Here is a 27,512-nt window from a genome sequence, read left to right as displayed (position 1 = left end):
TGTTATTAAACTGTTGACATCCGTCGTTGCCACATGTTTCTCAATTTTATTTTGTGTTTTATTTGTGTGTACATTAAGCCAGATTTCTCCTCTACTCATCTCTGCACTGCAACTGCAGTGCGCCTGCGCTTTGACGTCATCGGGTTTAGCGCGGCCTCCATTTTGCAGTAGTTTTGCTAGCAAGCTGCTTCTAATTCGTGCTGCACCATCAGTAAATAAAGTGCATAAAATAATTATATCAAGCTGAAGAGATATTTTCACTGGCACAACGATGGCTGACCGATCAGCAGACGTGGAGGTTCTGGAGGGTGCAGAGATCCGCAAACTGTCGGAGCTGAGAGTCATCGATCTGAAGGCCGAGCTGAAGAAACGAAACCTGGACACGACGGGCGTCAAGAGCGTGCTGTCGGAGCGTCTTAAAAAGGTAATTAATAGCTCACCTGTTAAACAACCAGGCACTGAATTGTATTATTACAAGTGCTACAGAGGCCCCTGTTTTCTTCCTTCACCCTGTAATAAGTTATCCCCAAACTAATGTAAACGCAATGCTACGTTAGCTTAAGAGGCCTGTTGACCTGATACTGTGTGCTAGCGTTAGCATTAACCGTTACTTAACGTTTGCGCCAAACAGCTGAAAGCTTAAATTGTGTTTGTTTACATATTTGACGTTTGCTTCATTTTAAACTCATAAACTGGAGAATGTATTAAGGTTTTATTTTGTGCTTTTGCTCAAATCTCAAACCAACAGGCAATCGAGCAAGAGGGTGGAAATCCTGATGAGATTATTGTCGCTCCGGAGTCAGCTCCGAAGAAATGTACACCTAAACGGACTACCAAAGGTAAAGTTTGCCGAAGATGCTTAATGTTGCCACTGTGTAACGTTACAGTATGTGGATTTACACTCGGATCAAACTGTTTTGGAGAGGATTCCCCTTTTATGGTAATTGTGCATTATAAGCTACTGAGGGTGCATAACATCTGTCACAGCAACATAATACAATCACTGCACCAAGCAGAAACTACAGCCTCCAAAATGACTGCAATTACACTCCAAAATAGTTTGAACAGGGCTGATGTATTACAGTTTTTGCCAGGTTTACGTAATAATAATAATCTGGCAACTTGGTGAATACGTATTTCACATGAATGTCACTTGAATTGCATTAAGACTTCCCATGCAGCAGTTTACTTTAATACCTGTTAGACACCCAAATTCAGACAAGATCTAAAATAAAATAAAAATTTCTGTAGATACAAGGCAGGAGAATGATGAACCGGACGACGGCACTATCGACGAGGATTCCCATGATGACCATGTGAGTTTAGTGAAAGATTAACTTATTTTCACATATTTGAGCACTGCTTTAACATAATGCAGAACTGGAAGCCCTCCTGAATGACTGCAGAGATGTTTAGTCTCTATTTGTAGCAAATCTTTCTCTTTCCTATTCAGGAGGAGTTTCAGGATGATCATGACAACATGCAGGAAATGGACATCCTCGACATGAACGTTCTGGATGAGACGGAGAATGACAATGGGATACCAGCGGGGGATGAGGAGGAGGAGGAGGAGGAGGAAAGGGAGAATTTTCCTTCGGACGAAGACGTAGCGTTGAATGATGAAGAGGAAAACAGGGCCTTGGAGTCAGAAGATGAGGGAAGAGGTCCAGAGGTGAGAAACTACACAAGAAATTTGATTTTTCATCTGTCAAAAGTGGCAGGTTTTAATTTTACTGCATTTGTATCTATTTTTAACAGATGAACAAGTCTGAGATGTTAGACAAGGATGAATATATGACATGCTCATCGATCAATATGGTATGTTCCCTCACAAATGTTTTTCATGTGTGTAAAACTTGAGAGGCCTCTGTAAACAAATGTGACGGTCACTTTCATTAAGACATCATTCTTCATTGTCTTTTAGGCTCAGGATCCAGTAGAGGGGGTCGACATGAAAGAAGAAACAGGTACTGTAGAAAATGGTGTGTAAAAAGATGGAGGTATCTTTTTACAGTGTTGAGCTTGGAATGCAAACACTTTGTTTAGTTTCAACCAGAAAGAGAGACTGGAAGCCCAAAGGGAATTGCTGACTTTGTGTTGAAATTTGGTTAACCATGATTAATACATTAGCTGGTAAATGTTGATTAAGTTGCCAGTTATTTTCTTGCAGTAGTGAAACACTAGTGGTTAACAATTTGATGCACACTGACAGCAATTACATGTGAAGGTCAGGGAGGTGTGAGCTGTTCCAGGTGATTGCAGTGTTTCTAGGTTGCCACGTGAAGATCGAGGCAAAGAAGATCCATCAAGTCTCACCAAGTATTACACGTTTTTAAAGACACTGACTCAGAAATCAGCTGGATGTGAAATTGCTGGACTTGAGCTGAAGTTGTGGTCATCACAAATGGACACTGGGAGCCTTGGACACACAGTCAAAAGCTGAAAGAAGATGGACTCCCGCGAGAATCTCCTGCCGCACAGCTGATCTTGTGGCTCTCTACAGCACTGAACTCTTTGTCTGCTTTGGATCAGGTGAACGTGTGGTTCAACTTGAGAAATGAGCCAAAGTGTTAGTCGCACTAGTTGCTTGGTTGTCCTCCAGCCTTTGGGCTCTCTTCCAGTCTCTCGTTAGGGTCTACTTCATCGTTTTAATACATAGTTCTAAGAGCACAGGCCAGTGGTCATGACGTTCCTAATCCAGGCCTTGCCAGTTCCTCGTTAACCATTGCTGTGTTTCAGAAGTGATTAAACTCTGTGCCATTCTATTCCTGTTACATCCGTAGAAAATGACAAAGTAGCCGGGTCTTGTTTATCTGAGCCGCTTAACGAAGATCACCACCAGAGCCACGAGACGAGCCCAGAAGAAGAGCAAGCTGCCACCGCCGGAGGAGAAGAAAATGTGTCCGACACTGGTGCCAAGTCCGACACTGGTGCCAAGTCCGACAAGGCCAACTCTGGAGATGTGGAGGGCGACAAGGATGTTGTGGAGGCTGACACCAACGAGGTTGGGGACGTGGAGAATGCCCCAGAAGAGACATTTGATGCTGAAAACAAAAGCTCGCAGGCTGTTAGTGTAAGCGAACAGGGCGCTGTGGGTGAAACTGTTGATTCAGAAATGGGGTCTAAGAAGGGTGAGGAGGATGAGAAGACAGAAGAGAAAGCTGCTGCGGATTCAGCCTCGACAGTGAAAGAGTCCTCTTCTGTAGAGGGCGATGATCAGAAAAAGAGGTTTGTTGCTTTCTGTCTACTAGAAACCAAAATGGCTATCTCTGTTGCATTGGCTCCTTTGTGCTAGCAAAATTTGGATGCTCTTTTGGAGGTAAAAACGTTCTGTGCATTTGTCTGTTTTCATTTTGTCATTCCTTACACTCGCCTATCCCCCCTTTATTACCCATTAACAAGTAATGTATTGGGATTGCCAAAGGTTATAGTTCCATTATACACTGTTAAATCACTGCACTATGGTACGCGACGGGCTGATCACTGTCAGTTATGTATTATACCATAAAACACAAGTATAAGGAGCGATCCCAGGTAATCCTCACTATTGTATGTTTATAGCCTTTTTTCTTTGTCTCTAGCTCTGATGAAAAAGATGGCACGACTGAGTCAAAAGATGAAAAGGGTAAGTGAATTTGTTTTTCCTGTTCTGCACCTTTCAGCCTCAGTGGATATGCGCTCTGTAATGTATTGTGTTTATGTGTGTAGCTGCTGGAAGTGGTGCTGCAGCAAGCAATAGCAGGAATCTGTGGGTCAGTGGTCTCTCTTCCACTACCAGAGCGACTGATCTGAAGACACTCTTCAGCAAATATGGCAAGGTTGGTCTACTCGAACTATCCCTCACTGTTGTCACCAGGCATATCATTTACATAGCATTTATATGTGATCTAAAATTGATGTTTTCTTAGTCCCATTCCCTGTTAATCTCTACTACTTTATCCTTGCTTCCCCTCCTCTATTTCCTGCAGGTCGTTGGAGCTAAGGTGGTGACCAATGCTAAGAGCCCCGGGGCCCGCTGCTACGGGTTTGTCACCATGTCTTCCACAGAGGAGGCCACTAAGTGCATCAGCCACCTTCACAGGACCGAGCTGCATGGCAGGATGATCTCTGTGGAGCGGGTGAGAGTCGGAGGAAGATTTCTTGCTTCATTGTAATGTGTCCAATAAATTTGGTCACACCCAAATAGTTAGAGTTAATCTGCATTTGTACACACAACTGATAAAAAAAAGTTTTTAAATTGTTCCTTTATTTAATTAAAGTGAGTTCTGTCAGCTGTAATGTGGAATTGTACAATTCTTTCTAACCTGATGGATACCTAAAACCTAATTGCGCTTGAGATGCAGCAAAAATGGAAACACCAGGCAACGATTAGCATTTGATAAAGTATCATTTTTTTAAAAGATTAGAATATCTTTTGGGGCAGAAATAACTTTAGTTGAAAAGCACAATTATCACAAGTAATCTGATATGTACTAAAGAGGTGTTCTTTTCATTGTTTGGCACGATCCGTGTGAAATTGAATCAGTTCATTTAAATCATTTTAATAAACCTGTTCATGTTTAAACATTGTAGGCTAAAAATGAGCCTGCAGGGAAGAAGCCAGCAGACAAGAATGACACCAAGAAATCTGACGGTGAAAGGAGACACTCATCTGACTCTAAGTAAGAACTCTCACAAGCTGTCGCATGTTGGAGTAAAGTCTCTTACTAAAGATACCCCACCGGGACGATATTTTGGTCTCGTGTGCTTATAAATATCATGGGCGCAAACCTTTTTAACATAGCATGCCCTAGTGGTAATCTGTAACCACAGCAGTTAGAGCCCCTGAGCTATAACTCAAGAGTGGATAAGCTGTCCAACTACACGGGAGAAAACTAAACCAGTAATTGTACTGTTGTTAAAAATGTTTGTTGCTCTGATAGAACTGTTACTATTTCCTGTAGGTCTGAAGGAAAGGATGAGAAGTCTGAGGGAGAAGGAAAAGATGGCAAAGGTGAGAAATGTTGTATAATTTACAGCTTCATTAAGTTAAAGAAAGGAGACCCCTCTAAAACATTTTATATTCTTGACACTATCAGTTGTGTGTGTTTGGCAGCTCGGAATGAGAGGACTGTAGTTATGGACAAGTCCAAAGGAGAACCTGTCATCAGTGTCAAAACCAAAAGCAAAGAAAGAGTAAGTAAACCTTCACCCTATAACAACTTGTACCACCCAGTTACTTTTTATCCTCCGGGTATGAGTTGTGTTACTGAGAGTCGATGCATAAAGTTGTTACAAGAGGATTAGAAGAATATGACAAAAAACTTGTCTTCTCATGACACAAGGTCCAAGGTTGTATAATGTAATATAGAGATTAGATGCATTTCAGACACACATGAACAGCTGTATTGTCATTCAGACTTGCAGGGCAGATTTTATTTTGATTTCGAGTCACTCTTCTTGCTTCTGTCCTTTTTCCAGAGCACAAAGAGTCGAGACCGCAAGTCATCCAGTAAGGAGAAGAAGGACATCCTGTCATTTGACCAGATCAAGGAGCAGAGAGAGCGTGAGAGGCAGAGACAACGAGAGAGGGAGATCAGAGAGGTGGAGAGGCGCAGGTGCACGTAAGGATCATGCGGGGGGGGGTCTAGAAAAGACAATCTGAACCCACCACAGGGCTTAATGAAACATAATTGAGTATTAAGAAACTCCACTGCTGTTTCTATAGAAAGAAAATACTTTCTATAGTTCCTTGTTAAATACTGAATAAATTATCTTAGTTTATAAAATATGTTACTCTGGACGCTATTAACCTCTTCTTACTCACGTCTTCCAGAAAAGTACATTTGGTGCTGAGAGATTGATCTTTGCCATCTTCTTTCAGTGACCGGGATCGTGACAACCGTCCGGACCGTGAGCGCGAGCGAATCCGTCTGTTCCGGGAGAAAGAGGAGAGGAAACACTTGCTCCGGAAGCGACACTGGCTGGAGGTACTGTCAGATTACTTATTTCTAAGTAATTTTTCTAAGGATTTTCTTTCTCTCACTACATTGCTATCAGCGTTTCTGCCAACATTTTCTGCATTATATTTTCTCCAGCACAAATCTCTACTTGTTGAATACATGTACTCCTTTTTAAATTAAAGTAATGGAAATATCTGTTTATCAATAGTTTGGCTCCCACATATTAATTTGTCAAAATTGTCATTGTCAGTCTACCTTCCTCACAAATTCCTTACTGAAACCATGAACCGTTCCAGGCTGAGAAGCAGCGCCTCGATGCAGACCGTATGGAGCGTCAGTTCTTGGAGCGGGAAAGGCTACGTATAGAGTACGAGAGGCGGCGGGAGCAGGAAAGGATCCTCAGAGAGCGCGAGGAGCTGCGACGGCAGCAGGAGCAGTTGCGTTACGAACAGGAGCGGCGCCCCATTAAGAGGCCTTATGACTTGGATGGAAGGTAAATACTAAAGGATGATTGAGAAATGGATTTATTTAAGTTGGATTCTTGATCATTCTGAGTAGCGACATTTAAATATTATAATTCATTATTTGTTCAGTGTTGATTTTTTTTTTTTTAAGTGCTCACGATTACACTCTCCTGTACGAGCTTTATTTAAAACAAAGCCTAAGGGTCACAAAAAACTAAATAAGCAACTATTGGTAAGTATTGCAAATAATATGAAGTAATACATCCCATAGTAAGTGGTGGATGATGACACAGAAATTATACACCGTCAGTTACGATCATAGACTATACTTAAGTAGTTTCTAACTCTCATGCTGGATCTGTAGTCTTGTATAAAAGGCTGCCAAATAAAATCACAAAGTTTTACCGATAATCACCAATAATGTTGTTGCCTTCTCTTCTTTCAGGAAAGATGACTGGCCTGATAAGCGCATGGCCATGGATGACCGTTACAGCCGTTCAGACTTGGGTCGACAGGAACGTTATCAGGACTTCGACCACAGGGACCGGAGCCGTTACCAAGATGACATGGTTATGGACAGGCGGGACAATGCGCGTGGCATCGGTGCAGACCGAGATGGTCAGGTAAGAGGTCCAGTAAAGCTACTTCAGTTAAAACATGTGTGACTGACACACAGACCAGTACACATGTAAACAAATGCTCACACTATTGCCATTTTGTAGTGGTGCACGACTGCCTCTAGAACAGTAGAACATCCGGATCTTTGACATCTAAAATTTTTAGTGACTTCACAGGAAAACAGTGTCTTGTGTCTCTTTTTGCAGCACTTCTCAGACAGACATGGCAGAGAAGGCAGAGACTCCTGGAGCGGAGGCTACGACAAACGCATTAACCCCAGGTGAGCGTGACAGTGCGCTGGCTTCAGCTCAGGCCATATAAAAACCTAAATACAGGCTGTTATTTACTGAAGGAGGGAAATAATTGTAAAAATGTTTGTCTTTTAGGGAGGGAAATCGAGACTGGGACTCGAACCGGAAGATGGATGGAGACAGACCATGGCAAAGTACGCATACTTGTGCTTTAACATGTGCGCCATGACTGTACTGCTAGTTACACTGACTGCTTTTGTGATCATACATTTTGAAGTAGCAGGCTGAAGGAAAATAGTGTAACAACAGTCAGCAGCAATATAGAGCTATAACTACTGTGGTCTTGTTCTATGTGATGTTTTGTTTCTTTGTTCCAGGCAGAGATGGTGCTATCCCAGGCCAGAGCCACATGTCACGTGGAGGAATGGCAGGGTGAGGAGTGAATAGCAAGTGGTTTTAAATCTCATTTTAGAGGAGCAGCATGCACAATTTGTTAGAGCATTTCTCAGTCACTGTGTGTAATTACATCTTTTTTTATTTCTTTTTTTTTTGTCATCAGCCGTGGAAGCTACATGAACACAGGAACATCTCAGTCCCTCTCTGGAGCTCTCAACAGACAGAACCAGCTGATGCAGGGCAGCGGCGGGCTGCAGGGTGGAGCTTTTGGTCGACGCTATTGATGTCTGTTGGACAGACAGTATTGCAACTGTTTGTAGGAAGTCATATTAAGAAGGGTTTGACATCTTAGTTTTGTAAATGTTTTTAAATCAGGAATTTCTTTTTGACACAATTCCAGTCCATTTTTGAGGGAAACCCTTTATTTTTCTGTGTGATTCCTTTCTTCTTTTTTTATTTTTTTTTTTGGGTGTGTGCGTGATGTTGCGATCTTCTTGTATTTATCATTCAGTCCAACCCACTTTGTTTGTATAACACGACTGTCTGCTCACAAGTAGAAGTTGTATATGCGGGGTTGGCCTGTGGTGGTAGAGCCACGTCAGAGCTCTGAGTTGATCAACCTAAAATCACCACTCTTCTCTCTGTATCCCAGTTTGTGTCTGAAGTATTTCAGAGGTTTCCATACTGGTTAAAGGAGCCTTTTGTTGCAATTAATTTCTTCAGAGATTGAGGCTCCTTTTTGACGTTATTCTTTTTGTAACACAGTTGGTTTGTAAGAGTTTTGCTGCTGAAGAAAAGGTTTTTAAAACTACATGTCACATTCTAATTCTCAATGCTTGTTAGACTTTTTTTTTATATATATATATTTCAGTCTGTGCTTCTTTTGTATATAGTATCAGATTTCTGTGATTGTTGGATAATGGTAATAAATACCCCTGGAGTGTGTATGTGGTCAGAGTGTATTTAATTGATAAAATCTCAAGTGTAACGTATGGTGTTGTAGCCTGCGTTTTCTGGAACTCAAATGTGTTTTTAGTTTTCTTTGCATCAACGTGTTACATTGTGTTTTCTCATCCTTCTGTTCAGCTCAGTTGTAAAATTCACAGGGTGAAGTTGCCTCTCACAATAAAAATTTTTTTACATATATTTTTGCAGTGGTACTACTCAAACAAATGCTCCATGACTCATTTCAAATTGCCAAAACAGTTGTTCAAAAATCAATTTCGGGCTCAGCACAAAACACGCATCACAAAAAAACCTTGAAAGATATGATCTGACGTGACACAGTGAAGTAACGTTTCACATTTCCCTTCTATTACAGTTTCCTGTCTTCTAAAAATGCAGTGTATAATTGGACTTGACACGAATTTTTGGCTCGGACTCCGTATTGGTGGTTAATGGAGTCATTGATGAGGATACCTGAACATTTCAGTCATTTGAAACTATACCGTGGTAACTTCATTTCAAACGGGGTTAATGGTGTGATGTCCAGTATGGGGAGTATTGTCGCTGGCTAATTTAGAATGATTGTTATAATTACTTTACCTTTTCCTAAAACATAGTGGGTATTTGCACTCAGACTGCTGATCTGGTGCCCTTTAACTCTTGCAAATGTCACAGTCAGCGTCTGATGGAAACATTTCACATGGCTTGTAGACTGAAGAAATGAGGTGAGAAGCTTGTGACTGTAATAGCAAACCCTGTGTGTGGGGGGTAGACTCCAATAATGTCTTCTCTTATCACTCACCTCAGCGAGTGTCAGTGTAACACTCACTGCAGAATAGCAATTTGTCCAGGATTACATATCGCATGCTTCATTGCAGCAGGAAATGATCTTGACGTAGGATGCCATTTTGACCTCTGTACTTCATACTCAGGTCATGAGTCCACTAACGGTCAGTGTTGACTTGGAAATGATTTCCAGATATAGCTGCTCCTTCACTCCAACTTCCCTTGTAATTTTCTATTACAGGCTTCAAGTTCCGTTTCTACAAATGGACTTCCTCTCTATCCACAGATACTTTCTTCCTTCAACACACTGCAGCCCATGTGTCATGAAGGATGACTCCGTGTGTATTACTGGGGAAGTAGTAAGCAGTGTCAGGCCGTAAACTCGTGAATGTTAATTTGAGTTTCATATTAACTATGTTTTAATGCAGTTGCTGTGGTTTCAAAGTCAAACTTTGAGATGTGTTGTGAGAGCATCTTAAGGGTTTGGCTTTGCTGAACTGATTGGGAGTCAGTTTTCTTTTTTGTGAGCTTTGGGAATAAAACTTGTTCATGTTGATAGATAAAGATAGCAGAAACTGTGATTTGTGAGAGATGTTTCAGTCAAATGAGATGCAGAATGCTATACCCTAACTGTCTGTGATTAACATGAGGATTGACAATGGATGCAGTAGCTTAAAATAGCTTAAATTATGACATTGTTCAATAACAATTTTTGGTATACTTGAAAGTTCCCATTAAATAAAAATGCACTTCCCTTGTTACATTAAGTTCCTGGGTGCATTTGTTCCTGCATTCACTGCCTAATATGTTTAATGAATGCATTTTGCATACTTGACATAATTTACATATTTACTTATTTTGCAGTTGTACCCAACCAGTTGTCTTTGGCCAATAAAATATTATAGATTTTGTGATAATACAGGTGAGCCCTATCATCATATCAAATCTGCAGGTCTATATTGCCAGCATAACCAGCACCTTCTCCACCCATCTGTCTACACCATCTGGCTGCTTCATGTGGAAACACAGAAACCACACAAGTTAATTATCAGTTTGTGCAAGCCTTGAGTCTAAAATTCTCCCAATTTTCATCAGTCATTTTCTTTTTGTCCAACAGAGGGAGACATATAACCATTAATAGAAGCCAGAACCAGAAATTTCTGTTCATATTTTAGAGGTAAATGTTATTTTTCAGATTGATGACGGTAAGTGCAGAATCTTTAGAATCAGCTGAAATACCAACATGGACAGCGTCAAAAGCAACTGTGAGGACTGAGGGATGCAGTCACTGCATCCATACCCTAGATTTCACAATAACTCTTGCTTCCATGATGACACAGATGACAGCAGTGCTACATTGCAGAAGTGAAAATAAAAAGACTTGTGGGTGAGAGGATGTTTGGGACCAGGACATGTACCAGTGTCCCTGTGTCTGGCTCACCTCTTTTCTCCTCTTGTCGAGCTCCACCACCATAGATAGTCCACCAGATGTGAAAAGAACGTGCAAGCACCCACACTGATGTCCGTGTTGAAGGAATCACACACACACACACAAACTGATCTTTGATGTCATCCCCGTACTGTGCAACATTATTTACCCAGATTCCTGGCCTTTGGAAGAGTTTATTTTCTTTACTAGTTGAGTTGATGGACCTAAACTCACCACTCTTCTCTCTGTATCCCAGTTTGTGTCTGAAGTATTTCAGAAGTTTTCCATACTCATTAAAGGAGCCTTTTGTTGCAATTAATTTGTTCCCAATTTGTGATGGGATTCACATCATATCACACAGCAGGTTTTCAGTAAGGTACTCTGCAGTGTTTCATCTCTCAGCTGGATTCATGTCTCTGAGTCAGTGGCAGTGCATGTGAATGTGAGAAGCTGCAACAGTTGAGCTGAGGCAGAGTCGTAATGTTTCTGTTGCATGTGATGGTACGCTCATGTGCATAAGCTTCTCTGTATGTTAGTGACACCCACAGGTAGATCCACCAGGAGCTTCCTTCAACATCTTGACCTGCAGTGAGAGAAGGAGGTCTGCAGAGCTTCAGTGTTGTGAGCTACAGAAAAATGCAGTAGATAGGACAAAAATGTGTCTAGATGTGTGACAACATTTTTTCCATCTGCCCTGCCCTACTGCTGCCAACAAGTGTGTTTTGAGAATATGTTATCTTCGTTAAATAGCTGTCCATGATATCATGTAGCCCTGAAATGATTGGAAAAATGCAATATATGATAGAAAAATATAAAATATCCATTCCCTACCATACATCCAGCTCTCATTTACTGTTGGCAGAGTCAGACTCACTGAGATTAGCTCTGCGAAAATAAAATGGCTCATATTTTTAGATGTAATCGCAGTCAATTTTCTTATAAGAGTAATACACTAATTGCACTCCTGTAACATTGTCAGACTCCAAATGTTTAAAAAGACATTTTCCACATATTCTTCTTCCAAACCTGCACCTATATGTTAACCACAATGCAACTTGGCCTTTGGTAAGAGATTCAGATGTGTTATGCTAGTAGCAGCCAGCGTAGCCTCAAGCCACTGACCTCAAGCAGAAAGGAGGCTCTACAGAGGTCTGGTAATCTCACTAATTTCCAAACCCCAGATTTTTTTTTCATTTTCAGCCTCAACTGATGCTGACTCAACTGACATGACTTTAGGCGACTTGCCAGATTTCACACAGCTCCCTCTGGAGTCACAAAAGGCTTCATAAAACTTTGTTCATGTATGCAATAGTACTCCCCAATACCTGTCAACAGACTTTTATGTGTAGAATCAGTGGAGGTCCCTGTTTAAATCTATATCAAATTTTACATCAGAGGCACCTTCATCAATCTAAACATCTATGGAGACAGTGAATATTTTAAATATGAGAGCCTTCATCTGGGGGAGGTCTGCTGCCAGAACTATGATTCACAAGCTTCTCTTCTGCAGAAAACTCAAACTTCATGTCAGGCCGCTGGGCAGCGGCTTGACAGGAATGGTGCAAACTCTATTGCCTGCCTGCCAAAGACATCAAGCTCAGACAGCAGCCAGACTGATGAAAAGAGAGTGAAGGCCAAACCTGAGCCAAGCTGGGTCATCACAGTGCAAAACCTGATCAAGGAGAGAGAAACAAGTGGAGAGTCAGACATAAGGCCTCTGTCATCCGGGGCTATATGAGGGATGCTAGACACTGTGAGCAAAGCATGTCAAGAAATGTTCATGCCAGAGTTGTTTCTGACCTAAATTTAATATAATAATCTTTGAAGGTTCACGTGTTTTTATTAACACCTTCATACTTTGCAGATTTACTTGCAAAATAATTCAAATTATTTAAATAGGAAAGTCAACAGGAATGCAAAAGAACATTGCGCTGCCAACATGTAATTCCACATGTGCAACCCCTTTTCAGCACTGCCAGGCCAGACGCTGGCATCTCCTGGAGCAGTCGAAATCAAATAGTTATGAAATGTCTTCTTTGTCCTGAGTTGGGACATCAGTGAGTTGAGAAAGTCCGGTCTGAGTAGACTGGTGCTGACTGCTGCATGCACAGCAACCTGAGCCTCCCTCTACACTGGCATGACCAGCTGCCTTCATGGACCGAACACATAGGACTTATTCAGGCTTCTGGTCTGCTGCATTCCACTCAGATAAAACCCCCAACATACATGTTCAAAAGCGCTTGTGTAATACATAGACGTGAAGTGTGTTTCTGTGTGCTTCTCAGCCTGCACACATCTATATATACACGCTTGCTTAATGGGACTCTGTGCATTCTGGACACGGTGTGTAGTGGGCAGTGTGTAGTGACAGTGTGTAGTGGGCAGTTAAACGCTCTGTGGAACCTGTAGTGACGCACAGCAACAGATGTACAGCCTCCAACTTGTATGTTCCTCTGTGTGTGTGCGTGCGTGTATGTGCAATCTGATTTGCTTTTTCCTTTTGCACATACAGCACATGCATGCACACACATATAGGTGTATTTGCATGCATATGCCTTATCTAACTGGCAGACCAAAATGCCCTCACGTTAAGTAGCATTTCTATCTTGGGGTTTGGTATCTGTACATGGACTTTGGTTTCATGTATATCTAAATATATTCTATATATGCCAAACATTATGTAAGGGGAAGGCTGATGTTTCTGGTTTCCTGCCGATCTCGTGAACATATATCCAGCTTTTACACTGTGTTGGCAGTTTGACCCACTGTGGTCTCCTCACTGAGGTCACTTCACTGGGGAAGTTTCTTAAAAGAGTAGCGACAAGAAAGAAAGACTGGGGACAAGTGGCATGTCCTACCAATAACATATCTGTCCTGGAATTGTTACATTGAAAAAAGAGTATACCAAAGATGTTTAACACTGACTAGATGGTTGATTTATGTGAGTTGTTCTGTAAAGGAACATGTCGTTCACCAGGTTCTCAGATGTTTTCCTTCTTTATTAAAAAAACTTTTGAAAATTACAACTCCTGGCAAAATGTCCTGTCCTGACAAAGTGGAGCTACATATTTCATAGATTTGTTATACTTAAAACTGTTATTTAGAAAAAAACACCATTAATAACAAGTTTAAGTTATCGTCATTAACATCAATTGATTAAACATGAAATTATACATAAATTATGCAAAAAGTATAGTATTTTACTGTCCCTGAAATTTCAGTTAGTCACACTTACATAAAACACATAATAAGAGTGCAACACGCCTTAAAGGTTACGACCTTGTCACATGACAGGGCCTGCCAGTCCAGTGACAGGGCCTTACAATAAAAGGCCTTTATTGAATATAATATGTATTTGCCATAGAAAACCTTATATGAATAAATATATATTACGCTGTAAATTCGAAGCTTTTTATGTTAATAGATAAAAGTTTTGAATTTAGAATTTTTTACCTGGGCCTGTGTGACACTGCTTTTTAGATTGCACTTTGTATATGAATGGTGTTTCAGTACATGTATACATATAATTGTAATTTATATTAGCTTTGAGTAATAATATTATTCATATTACAGCTTGGTAATAACAGGGTAAATGTCAAGGTCAATATTCAGATTCAAGACTAAGATATTATGTTATTATATTAATGTTTTGCCCAAGACAAGCGGTCTGGTAGAACGTCCTAAATTCAGCATTGCACTATTCCTCAATTCCTCTTCCTCTTCATAACCTGGCACCTACATTACCCACAATGCCTTATCTAACTAGCTGACAGAAAGCCTCATGCTAAGCCTGTCTTGGGGTTTGACATCTGTACATGGACCGTGGAAGTAATTTTAACGGCTTGAAAAACAATTCATGCGTGTCTAATAAAACAAAAACAATGGTTAGATCGGATTCACTTACTGGTAAAGTGGCAGAGGACAGGTTCATGAAAGAGGCACACACACAGTTTAGAGTTAAAAGTGAACACAAACAAAAGACATGCTCAGTGTATGTTGGATATAAACACCCAAATGTCTTCTGCATGCACACACACACACACACACACACACACACGCACACACACACACACACACACATGCAATTCTTGCATCAATTAGTTCCCTCGTTAAATTGCCGGCACGAGTATATAAAACCACCTCTTCATGTAACCCTTGAATAGAGGAAAAAATACTGCTTTCCTCACACACGACTCCTCCCCAAGTCTTTCTGTGGCTTTTTTATGACCTTAAATTGTCTTTATTAGGAGACTAATAAAAGACTGAACTCCTGCTGAGTTTCCTTTCTTTCTTTCTTTCTTTCTTTCTAAATTCTTTCTTTCTGTCTGTCTGTCTGTCTGTCTGTCTGTGTCTCTGTCTTTTTTGTTTCTTTCTGTCTTTCTGTTTGTCTTTCTTTCACTTGTTTGTTCTTTTGCTTTTTCCACCTCTAATGGATTTCTGAATGGCCAGTTAACAGCCAAAATCCACTCTAGTGTCGGCTAATTAGGGCTTTCTCTTTAGCTTTCATGCCACGTGAAAAAAACCTTATGCCTGGTGAAACAATGATTCATGAGGTTTTTTTTTCTCCTTTGACATTATTTACTCTACACTTGGCTTCAAGGTCTCAGTGGAAATCCCTGAAGGCTTTTTTTCTTCTGCAAATTTGGCAAAAAAGCCATTCTCTCCATATTTGAATCCCTGAAGGTCTTTTTATCTGCTGGTGTGTCTGGACCGTGATGGCAATGAAAGAGAGTGGAAACATTCGGATAACGGCGAGAACACAATGTGATGAGTGTCAGTGAAGTCATGAAAAACAATAACATGGATGGCCTCGCACGGGCAGCGATGTGTAGATGTAGACGTTGGAAGTTTAGCCCCAGATCAAAATCAAGCCATGTAGGTATTTAAAGGTACCAGAAAACACTCAGTAAACATGAAAATTTGCAGCCACATCTCCTGTCTGCTTTGCTGTGGATGAAACACCCTCTTTAGTGTGGAAACCAGATACTGTACACATATGGTGTAGCCTCTCTGAAAAACACTGTGGGGCCCCTGCAAATTCACTTGGCAAGAATATCTATGCATCGTCCTGTGAAACCCAATCCCTGTTTTCCTTTTTCCCCAGAATCAGCCTTCTCAGTGATTCATCAGAATGGATGTTTATGTTCACCACCAGGAATTCACCATTCGGGGAGGGGGTGTTTGTGTGTGAGTGTGCAATCGCACGGCTGCTTTATCACATTGTTGAGGTTTATGTCTCACTTTCAGAGATTTTGTGTGTGAGCATGAGTATGTTGTTGTCATTTGGGATTTAAGTTACACATGTGACTTCACCCACGTGGACTATACCTCTAAGCAAATGTAAATACTGGAGGCAAGGGAGCAATAAAGGGGACATGTAAGGAAACAGATGGAGTGTATTTAGAACTAATTTAAATATTTTCAGTAACTTTCAAAACTACACCTTTAACATTCAGCAGATACATGAAGTAGTCTGCATGTCTCAACACTACTCTGCTCTTTCTGAAGCCGACATTATTTGCTGACAGTGCAAACACAGATGGACTGTGAAACGAATGTGTAGCCTTTTAGGTTTGTGAGGCACCAGAATAAAAAGCAGCAACAGGAAAGTGAAGAAATTCCTCTCCTACAGGAAATACTATGTCATCTCTGCAGTGATCCTTTAATTTCCTCAGCAGGTCTCAGGGTCAAAGCCAAACTAATTGGAGATCAAAGGGACTGCATGACATTACGCTGGCACATATCCGATCTGTATACATGCCACAGGCAGTCTGCCTGTCTGTTGCGCTGTCCTTATATATCTTTCACTTTTTATCTCTCTACATTCTCTCTCCCTCTTTTTGCTACTAATTACATCTAAGTGTGAAAAACAGAGTGAAAAGTCTGATTTAATCTGCAGATCCTGTGGAAAAAACTCCTTCTCCGTGTAGCCAAACATCATTCTGATGATGGTGCCTGGGTGTGTCTCGTCATACAGGATATGACATTTCTGCCCTGTCGTTTATCACTGTGGGTCTCCGTGTGGGTCAAGTACAGTAACCGCAGTGAATGTGGAGATCAAGATGGAGATCACAGGCTGGGGGATAGGCGTTGTTCTTCTCTCTAATCACTGGGTTGGGCCTGTTGGTCTGGCCATAAGCATCACCTTTCCAATTTTCACTGGCAGACTCATACATACAAACACACCTAAACATGCACAGGCATACATATACTGGAACATATAAGATAAAAGAAACAAGCAGACTATATTTAGTCGAGGCAAATACAGAGCAGCAGTTGATTAGTGAGGATTCAATGCTGCAGAAAATGTTGGTCTTTCATTAAAGAAAGTGAATCAGTTTCTTCCATTTTTCTATATTCACCCAAACTTAGCAGTAAACCTAATGTTCTGTTTGGGGTCCAGGAGACCCCGGGGCCCTTTTTAGCAGCTCAGAAAACATACTTGACATTGTTTTATCATCATGACTTTCCCAAATTTTATGAGAATTGCAGTCCACTAAAAAAATTTTTATGGTAGGGGAGATCGGGTATGGTTGTAACATGGGGAGAGTTGCAACAACACCAATTCCACCAAATAGAGATAAGATAGGAGTTAGGTGATCCCCAATCAGGCATGGTGGTTATCAAGTCTGGAAAGAGGTGCATTCAGAATATATAGTGAAAAAACTGATTTTGAGGTACGAAAGTAAAGTTTTTGACCAAGACTATTTTTTCTTTAGTATCTATACTATTGCAGATAGAATTGTTTGACTTATATCAGATTGAAATATAGTTTCTCAGGCAACATGTGATGCATTTTGTCCTTTATAATTTCAAACCAGTATGGTAATACAGTTAGCTAAACATTGGCTGATAGGGGTGGGGTGGGTTGTAACACTTCTTTAAAAAGTGTTACAATCATCCACGATACATAAAACTAGGTACTTTCTTGATTTAAATTTTTTCCAGATTGCCCTATGCAGTCTGGGCCCACCAAACCCGCAATCCAGGGTTACCAGCATTAATTTGTCAGCACTGCGACCAGTCCTCCCCATTTACATGCTGTACACATGTTGGTGTGTGTATCGTCACTTGACCTTTCCCATACTCAGTCCCCGCCGGAGGAGAGGGTAGAAAAGTGTATGGGCAGCTTGTGAGTAGTGCCTGTCTGCAAGAAAAAGTCCCGGTATGCCAAAGAGTAAAATATAGAAGTGCTAGTATACGTACCGGTGAATACCGACCCACTTCAAGCACTGACTATGACTCTGAATAAGAATATACACACATTGACACACACACACACACCTCTTTTTAGTTAGACCTAAGGATGTACAGAGATGTTCTTTAATTAATTACATTGTAATAGTATTTATTAAGTATAGTTTTAAGTAAGTTTATTCTATAGGTAAATTTACATACACATACTGTACATGTGCTTGAGTCATCAGACAAAGTCTGTTGCAGCAAGAGAGAAACATTTATCTTTGATATCACTACCTGTTTTGGAAGCATATAATAAAGTGCGGCATCTATTTTTGATTCTTTTGTGTGATTGTTACAACTTACCCCAGCATGTGTTACAACCTACCCCGCTATTGGGGTAGGTTGAAACAAGGGAACACATTGCATTTGACATCAATTCACGAGGTCTGTGATATTCTTGTAGAGGACTGAATTGGTGTCATTTTTAGTGAACAAATGTGGGTACTTTGTATAAAAATTTGAGAACTCTAGCTACAAAATTCAGTGAGTTATAGTTGCTGAAGCAAAAAGTGTTACAACCATACCTGGTCTCCCCTACTTCTGTTTGGCGTCTCAGAGGCTTGAGCTGTAGAACGTGGTCAACAACAATGGAGTTCCCTATCCCTATCCCTATTTTTTTAAAGCAGATCCCAAATAAGTCTATTTGGATCTCTTGTAGTTTAATAAGTTTGAGATCAAACAGTTCCTCTGCGGGATCTAATTGTGCCCCAAAATAAGATACGTCACTTTGTAGGAACATACCTTTGTCCGTGAAGGACTTTTTGGCAAACAAAATGAGGACATAATTGTTCACACATAGTCCATATAACCTAACTATATAAAAATTCATAATTTGATGTAATAGTGCTGCATTATGGTAATTTCTGTATTTTGTCACCTTCATTAGAAGCTCAGTTTGTGGCAAAGGGAAGGGTCACAGCTTTCATACTTTTCTACATATTTTGTGTCTGTGGGACCCCAAACAAGACAAAAATCAGGATTCAATACATAATTCAATGCTTCTCTCTTTCTTTTTCTACACAGTTGAAGTTGTACCACCTGTGTGCGTAAGGAAGTCTTTACAGAGGAGATGATAAAAATTCACCTTTACGTGTCTTTCTTTTAAGCAACACAGCCTTCTGAGTCAGGCTCTTCATATGGTATCTTAATGAAGTCAGAAGTCTGAAGGTTTTATATTTATAATATTTATGAAGATTAAACAACATAAGGTGTTGTGAGGGGGCATCTCACACAGATCTGATTCATTGAAAGATGAATGCATATCATGTTTAAAAACATGGAAACTTTATCCTTCAATATCAAAAACTGTGTGGTATTAGGGTGCTGGCATCAGAGAACGCACTGTACAATAATATTATGATGGAAAAATATCTAAGCTACAAGTCTGTTTTCACAGTCACGGATGTGACAAATATGCAGGCTTTTAGCATTAAAATCATCATAAAACCCCAACACGCGGGTTCAGACACATTTCTCTCCTGCCAGTTCTCATCCCACGTGTCTTTGATTTCTCTGGACCTTTTCAGCTTTTCTGGTGACCACAAGTGTCATAATAGGGTTTAACTGCCACCTTGTTTTCATTTTACATGCAGGAATGTACCTTTTGCCTCAGTGGGCATAGGATGAGTAACAGAATCATACATTTGCTGGATATAATATTATATACATATTATCAGAGGAGAAATGTAGTTAGTTACACTTTCTCAATTACTGTACTTAAGTCCAAATATGACCATGTTATACTTCTACTTTATAGTTCAATGGGACAAATTTGACTTTTTATAACAATGATTTGACAGCTTTAGTTACTCATCATTTTACAAATGAAGAGTTGACATTGAACACATATAAATTTATTTTTTACATTTTTGATACTTTAAATAGGCCTACACTGCTGATAATACCTGCATACTTGCTTGTACATCATTGGTTTAAAAAGTCAAATATTTTCACACAAATTATTTCTTATTCTTTTCTTTTGAACAGCTTAATATGAGTCATGAGAAAAGAACATAAGATTAATTTTTTAGTGAAAATGTGGCCTAAAGTCTGTCTTTCCTGTATTTTCTTATACATCTTAAAAACCTAACTGATAGCTGCTAATTGAAGCCAATGATTTAAATGAGACTTTATGCAGAGTCCCGTCTGCTGCGATGGCTCCCTGAAGAGGATTGTAAATCATTCCACTTCAAGTGATTCGAGCTGGGCCAAAGTTTAAACCCCGCCCCGCAACCTCCAGCCAATCATGTGTGACTATTCAAATGAGCCACACATAAAGATGACTTGTAGCGGCATCTGACTGACCATAAGAAACTTCACCCCTAAACCGCAATCCCACGCCACTTTCTGTGTTTTAAAACACACGATTGGATTTACAACTGGTCTCCCGACATCCACAGAACTTTTTATCCAGGATATTTTTTAGCAAAAAAACTCAATAATATGGGAAAAGAAAATATCACTTTTTTGACAGTTTGGATAATTTTGGGGAAAATCTTTGCAACTTTTTCTTCTGACCCTGAACCCACCACCGACACTGTGTTTGGTAAGACCGACCGATCAATGTGCTCCTCTTGTGAGAACTTTTTTGTCAGGATATTATTTTCATGATTAAGCTTCCACGAAGTAAACACATGCGGGACGCCAGTTAATTAATGCGCGTTGTTCAGTGGTGACCGGGAGTAACCCCGTGAAACGCTTTCAGAGCTCAGGTCTGCAGGTCTGCATCCCATTTCATACCATTCATGTCCATGTGTGAATGAAAAAAAAGCTGCTGCTACAGGCCTTTTGTCTGAAGAAAGAAAAGAGGAAGAAGAAAATATAATTGTAATCATATTAAGGTAACAATATAAAGACGTATTATTTCCTTAGAAAGACATTAACTCCTTTTTAATGACATTCCTCCACTTAAAACCATTTAGCCTTATTGGATTTTTGAAAGACAATTTAGGTTACAAAACTGAACTTGCTGAAAGAATCTAATCAGTTTAGAGGTCATTTATTATACAGTTTTAATCTGTGTCACTAAACGAATCTCTTTAGGAAATCCATGCTCTTGTTATATTATATATTAGGCTATTACATTAATATTTTGAGATTTAATTAAATTTATGCTGGTAGAAGTGCAGTGCAGACAAAAGAGGGCGACACTGCCATGTTCTAAAAATCTACTGTTTGACTTAGTCCCACTGGTGGTCCCTTTATATAATTTAGAAGAGCAGCAAGGTTTCACAATTTGCATGGGGGAAAAGTTTATTTAAGCCTGTTTATATTTGTCTTCTGTAATTAATGTTCGATGATGAACAGTGTTTAAAATTAGTAGTAATAAAAATGTTATAAATGTATCTTTTTCCTGTTCGGAATCATTAATTGTGCATGCAATCCTCTACACACCTGTTACACCATGATAATCTAATAATCTGTGTGTGTTGTAACAGTAAACACCACAGTCACCACTACTCCCCTGCCCACCACTGCTGAATGGATCACAGACTACACTGACATTGTGTCCAAGTTCTCCCTGCGCACAGTGGACACCCCAGATGATGACATGTGCTACATTGTGGCCGGGAGTCCAGAAACCATCAAGGAGTGTGAATTCAACTCAGAAACACAGACCTTCATAGTGATACATGGCTGGACGGTATGTCAGACTAAATGGATTTTATGTAAAATTGGCAGCAGCATGTATTACTATAGAACATCATATTAAATGTGCGTGTGATTAATCTTGTCTTATTTGTGCCTCATTTGTTAGTTAAGTATCTATTTTGCACATAATGCCCTTCTGGCTCTGAGATGCTGATGTTATTCTACAAATATCCGTTGAAATAATGCTATAAAATGGTATGCTGGACATACAATAGGCAGAGTTTGAGTTTTGCTAATGCACTGTTGAAATAATGAACAAACTGATCATAAATGTTGAGCCAAATCCAAACAGATGAGCATCCGTACACTATTGTGGGATGAAAACAACAATAAATGCACAAACGGGCTGAGAGCAGTGAGTCAGCTCTGCAAACAGTCTGTGCAACTCCTCTTATAATGTGATTTAGAGCTAGTCATGCAACAAGATTTGAACCTGCTGACACCTTGGCTTCTCTCCAGGACTCAGAATGAAGGTTACAGCCAGAATATATCATGGCATGCTGCAGCTGACCTCAGACATGTGTGTGACCGTGTATGTGTGTGTGTGTTACTATAGGTAACAGGGATGTTCGAAAGCTGGGTGCCCAAGCTGGTGTCTGCTCTCTATGATCGCGAGCCCAGTGCCAATGTGATCGTTGTGGACTGGCTGACCCGCGCCAACCAGCACTACCCGACCTCCGCAGCCTACACCAAACTAGTGGGACGCGACGTCGCCAAGTTTGTTACTTGGCTACAAGTGAGTGTTTGCATTGAACAGTATCCAACTGGGTCATATTTTCCACATCCTCTTTGTTAACAGGTGGATTTGGCAAAGAAATTAGAGCAGCCGGTGACTCTGTGACAAATTTGTAGCAGATGATGTCATGTATTTGTACCCCGCTGTGCTGCTGCGGCGGATATGTTTGCCTACTGGTCATGATTTTAAACACCCCATAAAGGCGTTTTATGGCCATGTCTGTGGCTCACAGCAGGCTCTTATTACAAGACTCAGTATTTAATGGAGACTTCAAGGCAAAAAGGGGAATTGGCATGAATAACACTTTCATTTTTTTGTCCTTTGTTTATGTGACTTTCAAGTTTAAAACTTGGAAAGTTTTGGCAAGCATAAAATTACACAAATTAATCCTCGTCTTGGATTATGTCCCAGACTCTGTTAAGACTTGAACAGAGTGATGCAGTGCTTTGCCAAGTACAGCCTACTATCAGTGTTGAACCCCTCCAGAAAGTCTGCAGGATTCACTTTAAACTCTTTTAAAACATCTCAACATTTTCTTCTGGCACATCTAATCCATCTCTTCCTCTTCAGAACGAGCTGCAGTTGCCCTGGGAGAGGATTCATCTGCTGGGTTACAGTCTGGGAGCACATGTGGCTGGAATCGCTGGAGACCTCACTGACCATAAAATCAGCAGGATAACAGGTGAGAACATAAACTTAACCAATTAACAGATCATCATCTGCTTACATTAAAAGTAAACAGTGTGATAACATAAATATATTTAATTAGGGTCATTGTCACCATTAGTTCAGATTGGTTGAATCACATTTGAAGCTGTTGCAAGAAACCCGATGAAGCTACACCTTGTCACATATTAACACTTGATTTAAGCATGAATTCATGAAAAAAAAGGCATGATTATTGGCTGCAAGAGCAACCATGATGTGTGCAAACATACCATACTGTAACTGTAATATATGGACACTATTTTTTCCAGGAGTGTTCGTAAAACCAAAAAACAGTATTATCCGTCGGCCATTACATTCCAGGCCTGTATTGAATGTGTGTGTGTAGCACTCCTATTTGTCACTATGACGTTTATCCAGTTTTGACCTGCTTAGAGAAACAGCGTGTTTTCTGAGATCAGAGGCAGGAGCCCATTAAGAGCCTGCATTGTTCTGAGCCTCAGTGGTTCTGCAGTGCTGCCAATGGAAAAAAAGTCCAAATGAAACACATACTCATTCAAAATACATTTCTTTCTGCCTGTATGTGTGTCCTTATCTACACACTCTTTCTTTATGGAGAACTGTGCATAATCAGTACAACTTCTTCCAAAAGCGAAACAACCCTAGCGTCACCTTTGCTTCACTCTTTCTTTTTTCTAGGTCTGGATCCTGCTGGTCCCACCTTTGAGCACGCAGACAACCAGGACACCCTGTCCAAAGATGACGCCCAGTTTGTGGATGTCCTGCACACCAACACCAGGGGCTCCCCAGACCGCAGCATTGGCATCCAAAGACCCGTGGGCCACATCGACATTTACCCCAATGGAGGCACTTTCCAGCCGGGCTGCGACATCCAGAATACATTGCTGGGGATTGCATTAGAAGGCATCAAGGGCCTCCAAAGTATGTACTTACTCCTATTCATTCTTCCCTGCATTTGTGTTTGAGGCGATGCTCTGGGTTAGGTTTCAATTTATAAACGGCATATGATGTGGTACATATTGGCAGGAAGCATAGTGAGGTCTACACTTCCAACTAGATGATCTGGATTTATACCTGCATGTTGGCATGCATCTGCCCTTATTATTAGACCCAAGTGGCCAGTAAGGGAGTGTTTTTCATGTACAATTCCTGCTCTTGGGTTTATGTAAATAAATAACAAAACGTTGTGTCTATTTGAGCTATAAGTCAAACTGGAGTAACAGTTGCTCAGTGAATTTGATCTGGTGGTGCCAATCTTCTCCAGCTCCTCTGTGTGACACGCCACAGTATAAATATTAATCTATGCTCACATTAAAGTAAAGGATTTGCAACAACATTGTTGTAAATCATCAAGATAGGCTTCAATAGACTCTACAAAAAGCTTTCAGGGATAGAATTATAATATGTTTGCTTCCACTCATAACAGACAGAATCACAGTATGTCACAGTATGCCACAGTTGTGTTCTGTTTTGTGTGGAGATGAAAGTCTTGCTTGATGTTTTGCTCTTTCAGCTGTTGTAAGTGACTGATCAAGGCAGAACTATGTGAGAAATTCCACCAGGGTCAGCATTTAGGCATATTAGAGACATTTGTCTTCAAGGCATTTCTGGCAGACAGCCCTGAAGGCAAACTTCTCCCATGTGCAGCATTTAGTTGGACATGTCAAGTGTCCTTAAAGCCAAACACAAGGACAAAATTCTCTGTGGCCTGATGTCATCTGAGAGAAAACACAGAGGTTTTTCACTGTGTGTTCTCTCTTTGTGCTGCAGATATGGACCAGCTTGTCAAATGTTCCCACGAGCGCTCCATCCACCTGTTCATCGACTCTCTGCTGAACACCCAGCAGCAGAGCATGGCCTACCGCTGCAACTCCAAAGAGGCCTTTAACAAGGGTCTGTGCCTCAGCTGCAGAAAGAACCGCTGCAACAAGCTCGGCTACAACATCAACAAGGTCCGCAGGGCCCGCAGCACCAAGATGTACCTCAAGACCCGTGAAATGATGCCATACAAAGGTAAACATCAGGGAAAGAAAGACACAAAGATGCAATTGTTTTGTGCTTTGTGCTATGCAAGAAGAGAGAAGAAATACATTGAACTACTGTAGAAAACTCTGGCTGGGTTTATGTACTTATGTACTGAGGATTAGTGAGAGTTAAGTTAATTCATATGTTAACTGGAGTAATCCTCAGTCTGTGAGTTACTGTTGTTAATGTACTTACTGTGGACGTGGTTGATTGGAGCTGGGATTTGTATCACTACAGTTAGTGTTGGTGCAAAAAGACTACACACCCTTCCCCGGTGAAACTCTTAATGCCTGCAGACAACAAGTAGCAAGTATTCAGGAGGTCACATGAACAAGAGGTCATGGGTATATTAGTGGCTTGGGATACGCTAAGGTAATGTGACACCGTTGCATAGGATACACTAGCAATGGAAAAGTTTATTTAAGAAGCACAAGTCAGCAGTCCTATTGTTGGACACTTTGTGAGGGGTGTTCAAAGATGTATTGAACGATTAGCATGTTTATTAAAAGGTTATTTACTCTAGTAATGAATACATATGAGGGTGTGCAAGTGAAACCAATGAGGATTTAGCACAGATCTGTGTTTAAATGCATCACTGTCACAGTGACAGGAAACATAGAAAGGTCTTTTCTTGTATTAAACTTTAAGTAGTGGTATGAGAGATGTAGGCCAGTTGTTGGGGAACACATCAAGCTGTGAAAGAGTGTGTCCAGACAAATAGTACAGTTGGCCATCAGTAAACTGTTCTCTTCTCTCCTAGTTTTCCACTATCAAGTGAAGGTGCATTTCTTCAGCAAGGACCAAATGAGCTTCACAGAGCAGCCAATGAAGATTTCTCTGTATGGAACCCACGGAGAGAAGGAGGACATTCCCTTCGTCCTGTACGTACATTAAACATCATCATGTGACAACAAAAAACTCTAAAAAAAAATTACGAGAAAAAGTAAACAGCACGTGTTTCCAAATATACTGACTCTAAGTAAATACCATAAAGGCACTCGTGCTGCATTTGTCACACACATACACACACACACACACACACACACATATGCCTTTATTGTTCCATGGAGAGGACAGTCCAATCCTAGCAGCTGACCTTTGAATGTTGCCCTTCCTTTCACCCTAAAGGCCGGACCTGAACGGTAACACCACTTTGTCCTTCCTCATCACCACTGATGTGGACATCGGAGACCTGATGATTGTGAAGTTGCGCTGGGAGAAGGACACTATCATCAGCTGGTCAGACTGGTGGGGCAGCAGCAAGTTCCACATCCGCAAACTGCGCATCAAGTCTGGGGAGACCCAGTCCAAGTAAGTTCTTGTTCACTGCCACAAAGATATGATTATCTAGGATTCACTAGAATAGATTCAGTGGCATGTATGTACTTTAGACTGGGGACTTTATTTTTCACAATGTGATTCCAGGGTGATCTTCAGTGCAAAGGATGGAGAGTTTGCTTACCTGGAAAGGGGAGGAGAAAACGCAGTCTTTGTCAAGTCAAAAGAAGACAAACTGAACCGTAAAGAGAAATTGTAAGTTGGTGAGAAGTTTCCTTTATAAAGAGCCTGGAGTGTCCCATCTGAATAATTTATCCACTCTTTAGTGGTTATTTGTTGTCAGTTATTCATTGATGCATTTCAAAATCATCTATAAAATGATTCAGTTTACATTTGAATTATGCTATTTAAAATAACTCTAAATTTTCTGCTACGATTATGAATGAATACAGTGATTACAATGATACGCTAAAGAGACTGCCCTGTGATGTTTTATCTATCATCAGGAGCTCTCCTGCTCACTGTTGTCTTTTCTTCTTTCCAGGATGCACAAACTGAAAATGCAGGGCAGTCTTTTTGGGCAGAGTGACGCTTGAAGTTGCACTTCGCAAACGCCCAAGCATCATGCACATCATCCATTTCTACATACATAGCCAAAGATAAACTGCACACAGCAACACTGGGAGAGCCTTTCCAAGTAACTGGACATTTACTGAATGCTGCATTTTTCTGATTTTCTTCCTGTTGTGCCTCATGACTTCAACTCCCAGTGCAACCAACACAACCTCTGCTGCAGTGCTGGGAATCTGCTCACGAGCTCTCTCCTGTCTCTCTGCAAATTCTGCTGCTGAAAAATGTTACAGGTTTCTTTGTGATGATGTGCTCACGTTTGACAAATTAGACCTTTTGCTGCATACCTTTGTAATCATTTGTTTATGCCTTTGCAGCCTATATGTACTGTTTATACTGATGAATTTTGAACCCCTGAACTGGTGTGTATTCCTTGCCAATGTGAACTTGGATTATTGTAAATATATAAATGATTCAGAGTGATAGGCATAA

General features: G+C 40.6%; 2 protein-coding genes across 4 annotated transcripts; both read left to right on the top strand.

Annotated features, from left to right (window-relative positions):
• The first annotated feature begins 126 nt into the window (after nt 1-126).
• safb (scaffold attachment factor B) lies at nt 127-8,815 on the top strand. 3 transcript variants are annotated; one of them, XM_046049555.1, is made up of 21 exons: nt 127-424; nt 749-839; nt 1,252-1,316; nt 1,454-1,672; nt 1,759-1,818; nt 1,925-1,982; nt 2,784-3,228; nt 3,582-3,625; nt 3,709-3,818; nt 3,969-4,118; nt 4,573-4,661; nt 4,944-4,993; nt 5,096-5,175; nt 5,461-5,597; nt 5,864-5,969; nt 6,239-6,435; nt 6,852-7,029; nt 7,231-7,304; nt 7,411-7,469; nt 7,653-7,707; nt 7,835-8,815. In XM_046049555.1, exons 1-21 carry the CDS (start codon nt 272-274, stop codon nt 7,953-7,955), a joined length of 2,541 nt encoding a protein of 846 aa, XP_045905511.1. In that variant the 5' UTR covers nt 127-271; the 3' UTR covers nt 7,956-8,815. The 3 variants fall into 3 exon arrangements, with proteins under 3 accessions (XP_045905511.1, XP_045905512.1, XP_045905510.1); XM_046049556.1 differs by having other exon boundaries at nt 128-424; nt 1,925-1,967; nt 5,461-5,603; XM_046049554.1 differs by having other exon boundaries at nt 128-424; nt 5,461-5,603.
• Nucleotides 8,816-20,380: 11,565 nt separating this feature from the next.
• Nucleotides 20,381-27,512, top strand: lpl (lipoprotein lipase). Its single transcript, XM_046049620.1, has 10 exons — nt 20,381-20,618; nt 21,511-21,716; nt 22,281-22,460; nt 23,031-23,142; nt 23,826-24,068; nt 24,918-25,160; nt 25,933-26,053; nt 26,301-26,483; nt 26,598-26,705; nt 26,995-27,512. The coding sequence occupies exons 1-10, from the start codon at nt 20,516-20,518 to the stop codon at nt 27,044-27,046; spliced, it is 1,551 nt and encodes a 516-aa protein (XP_045905576.1). The 5' UTR covers nt 20,381-20,515; the 3' UTR covers nt 27,047-27,512.

Source organism: Micropterus dolomieu, linkage group LG05, assembly GCF_021292245.1.
Source record: "Micropterus dolomieu isolate WLL.071019.BEF.003 ecotype Adirondacks linkage group LG05, ASM2129224v1, whole genome shotgun sequence".
In the NCBI taxonomy this organism is placed as follows: domain Eukaryota; kingdom Metazoa; phylum Chordata; class Actinopteri; order Centrarchiformes; family Centrarchidae; genus Micropterus; species Micropterus dolomieu.
Note: the sequence above shows the minus strand (reverse complement) of the source record. Positions and strands in the feature narration are given on the sequence as shown.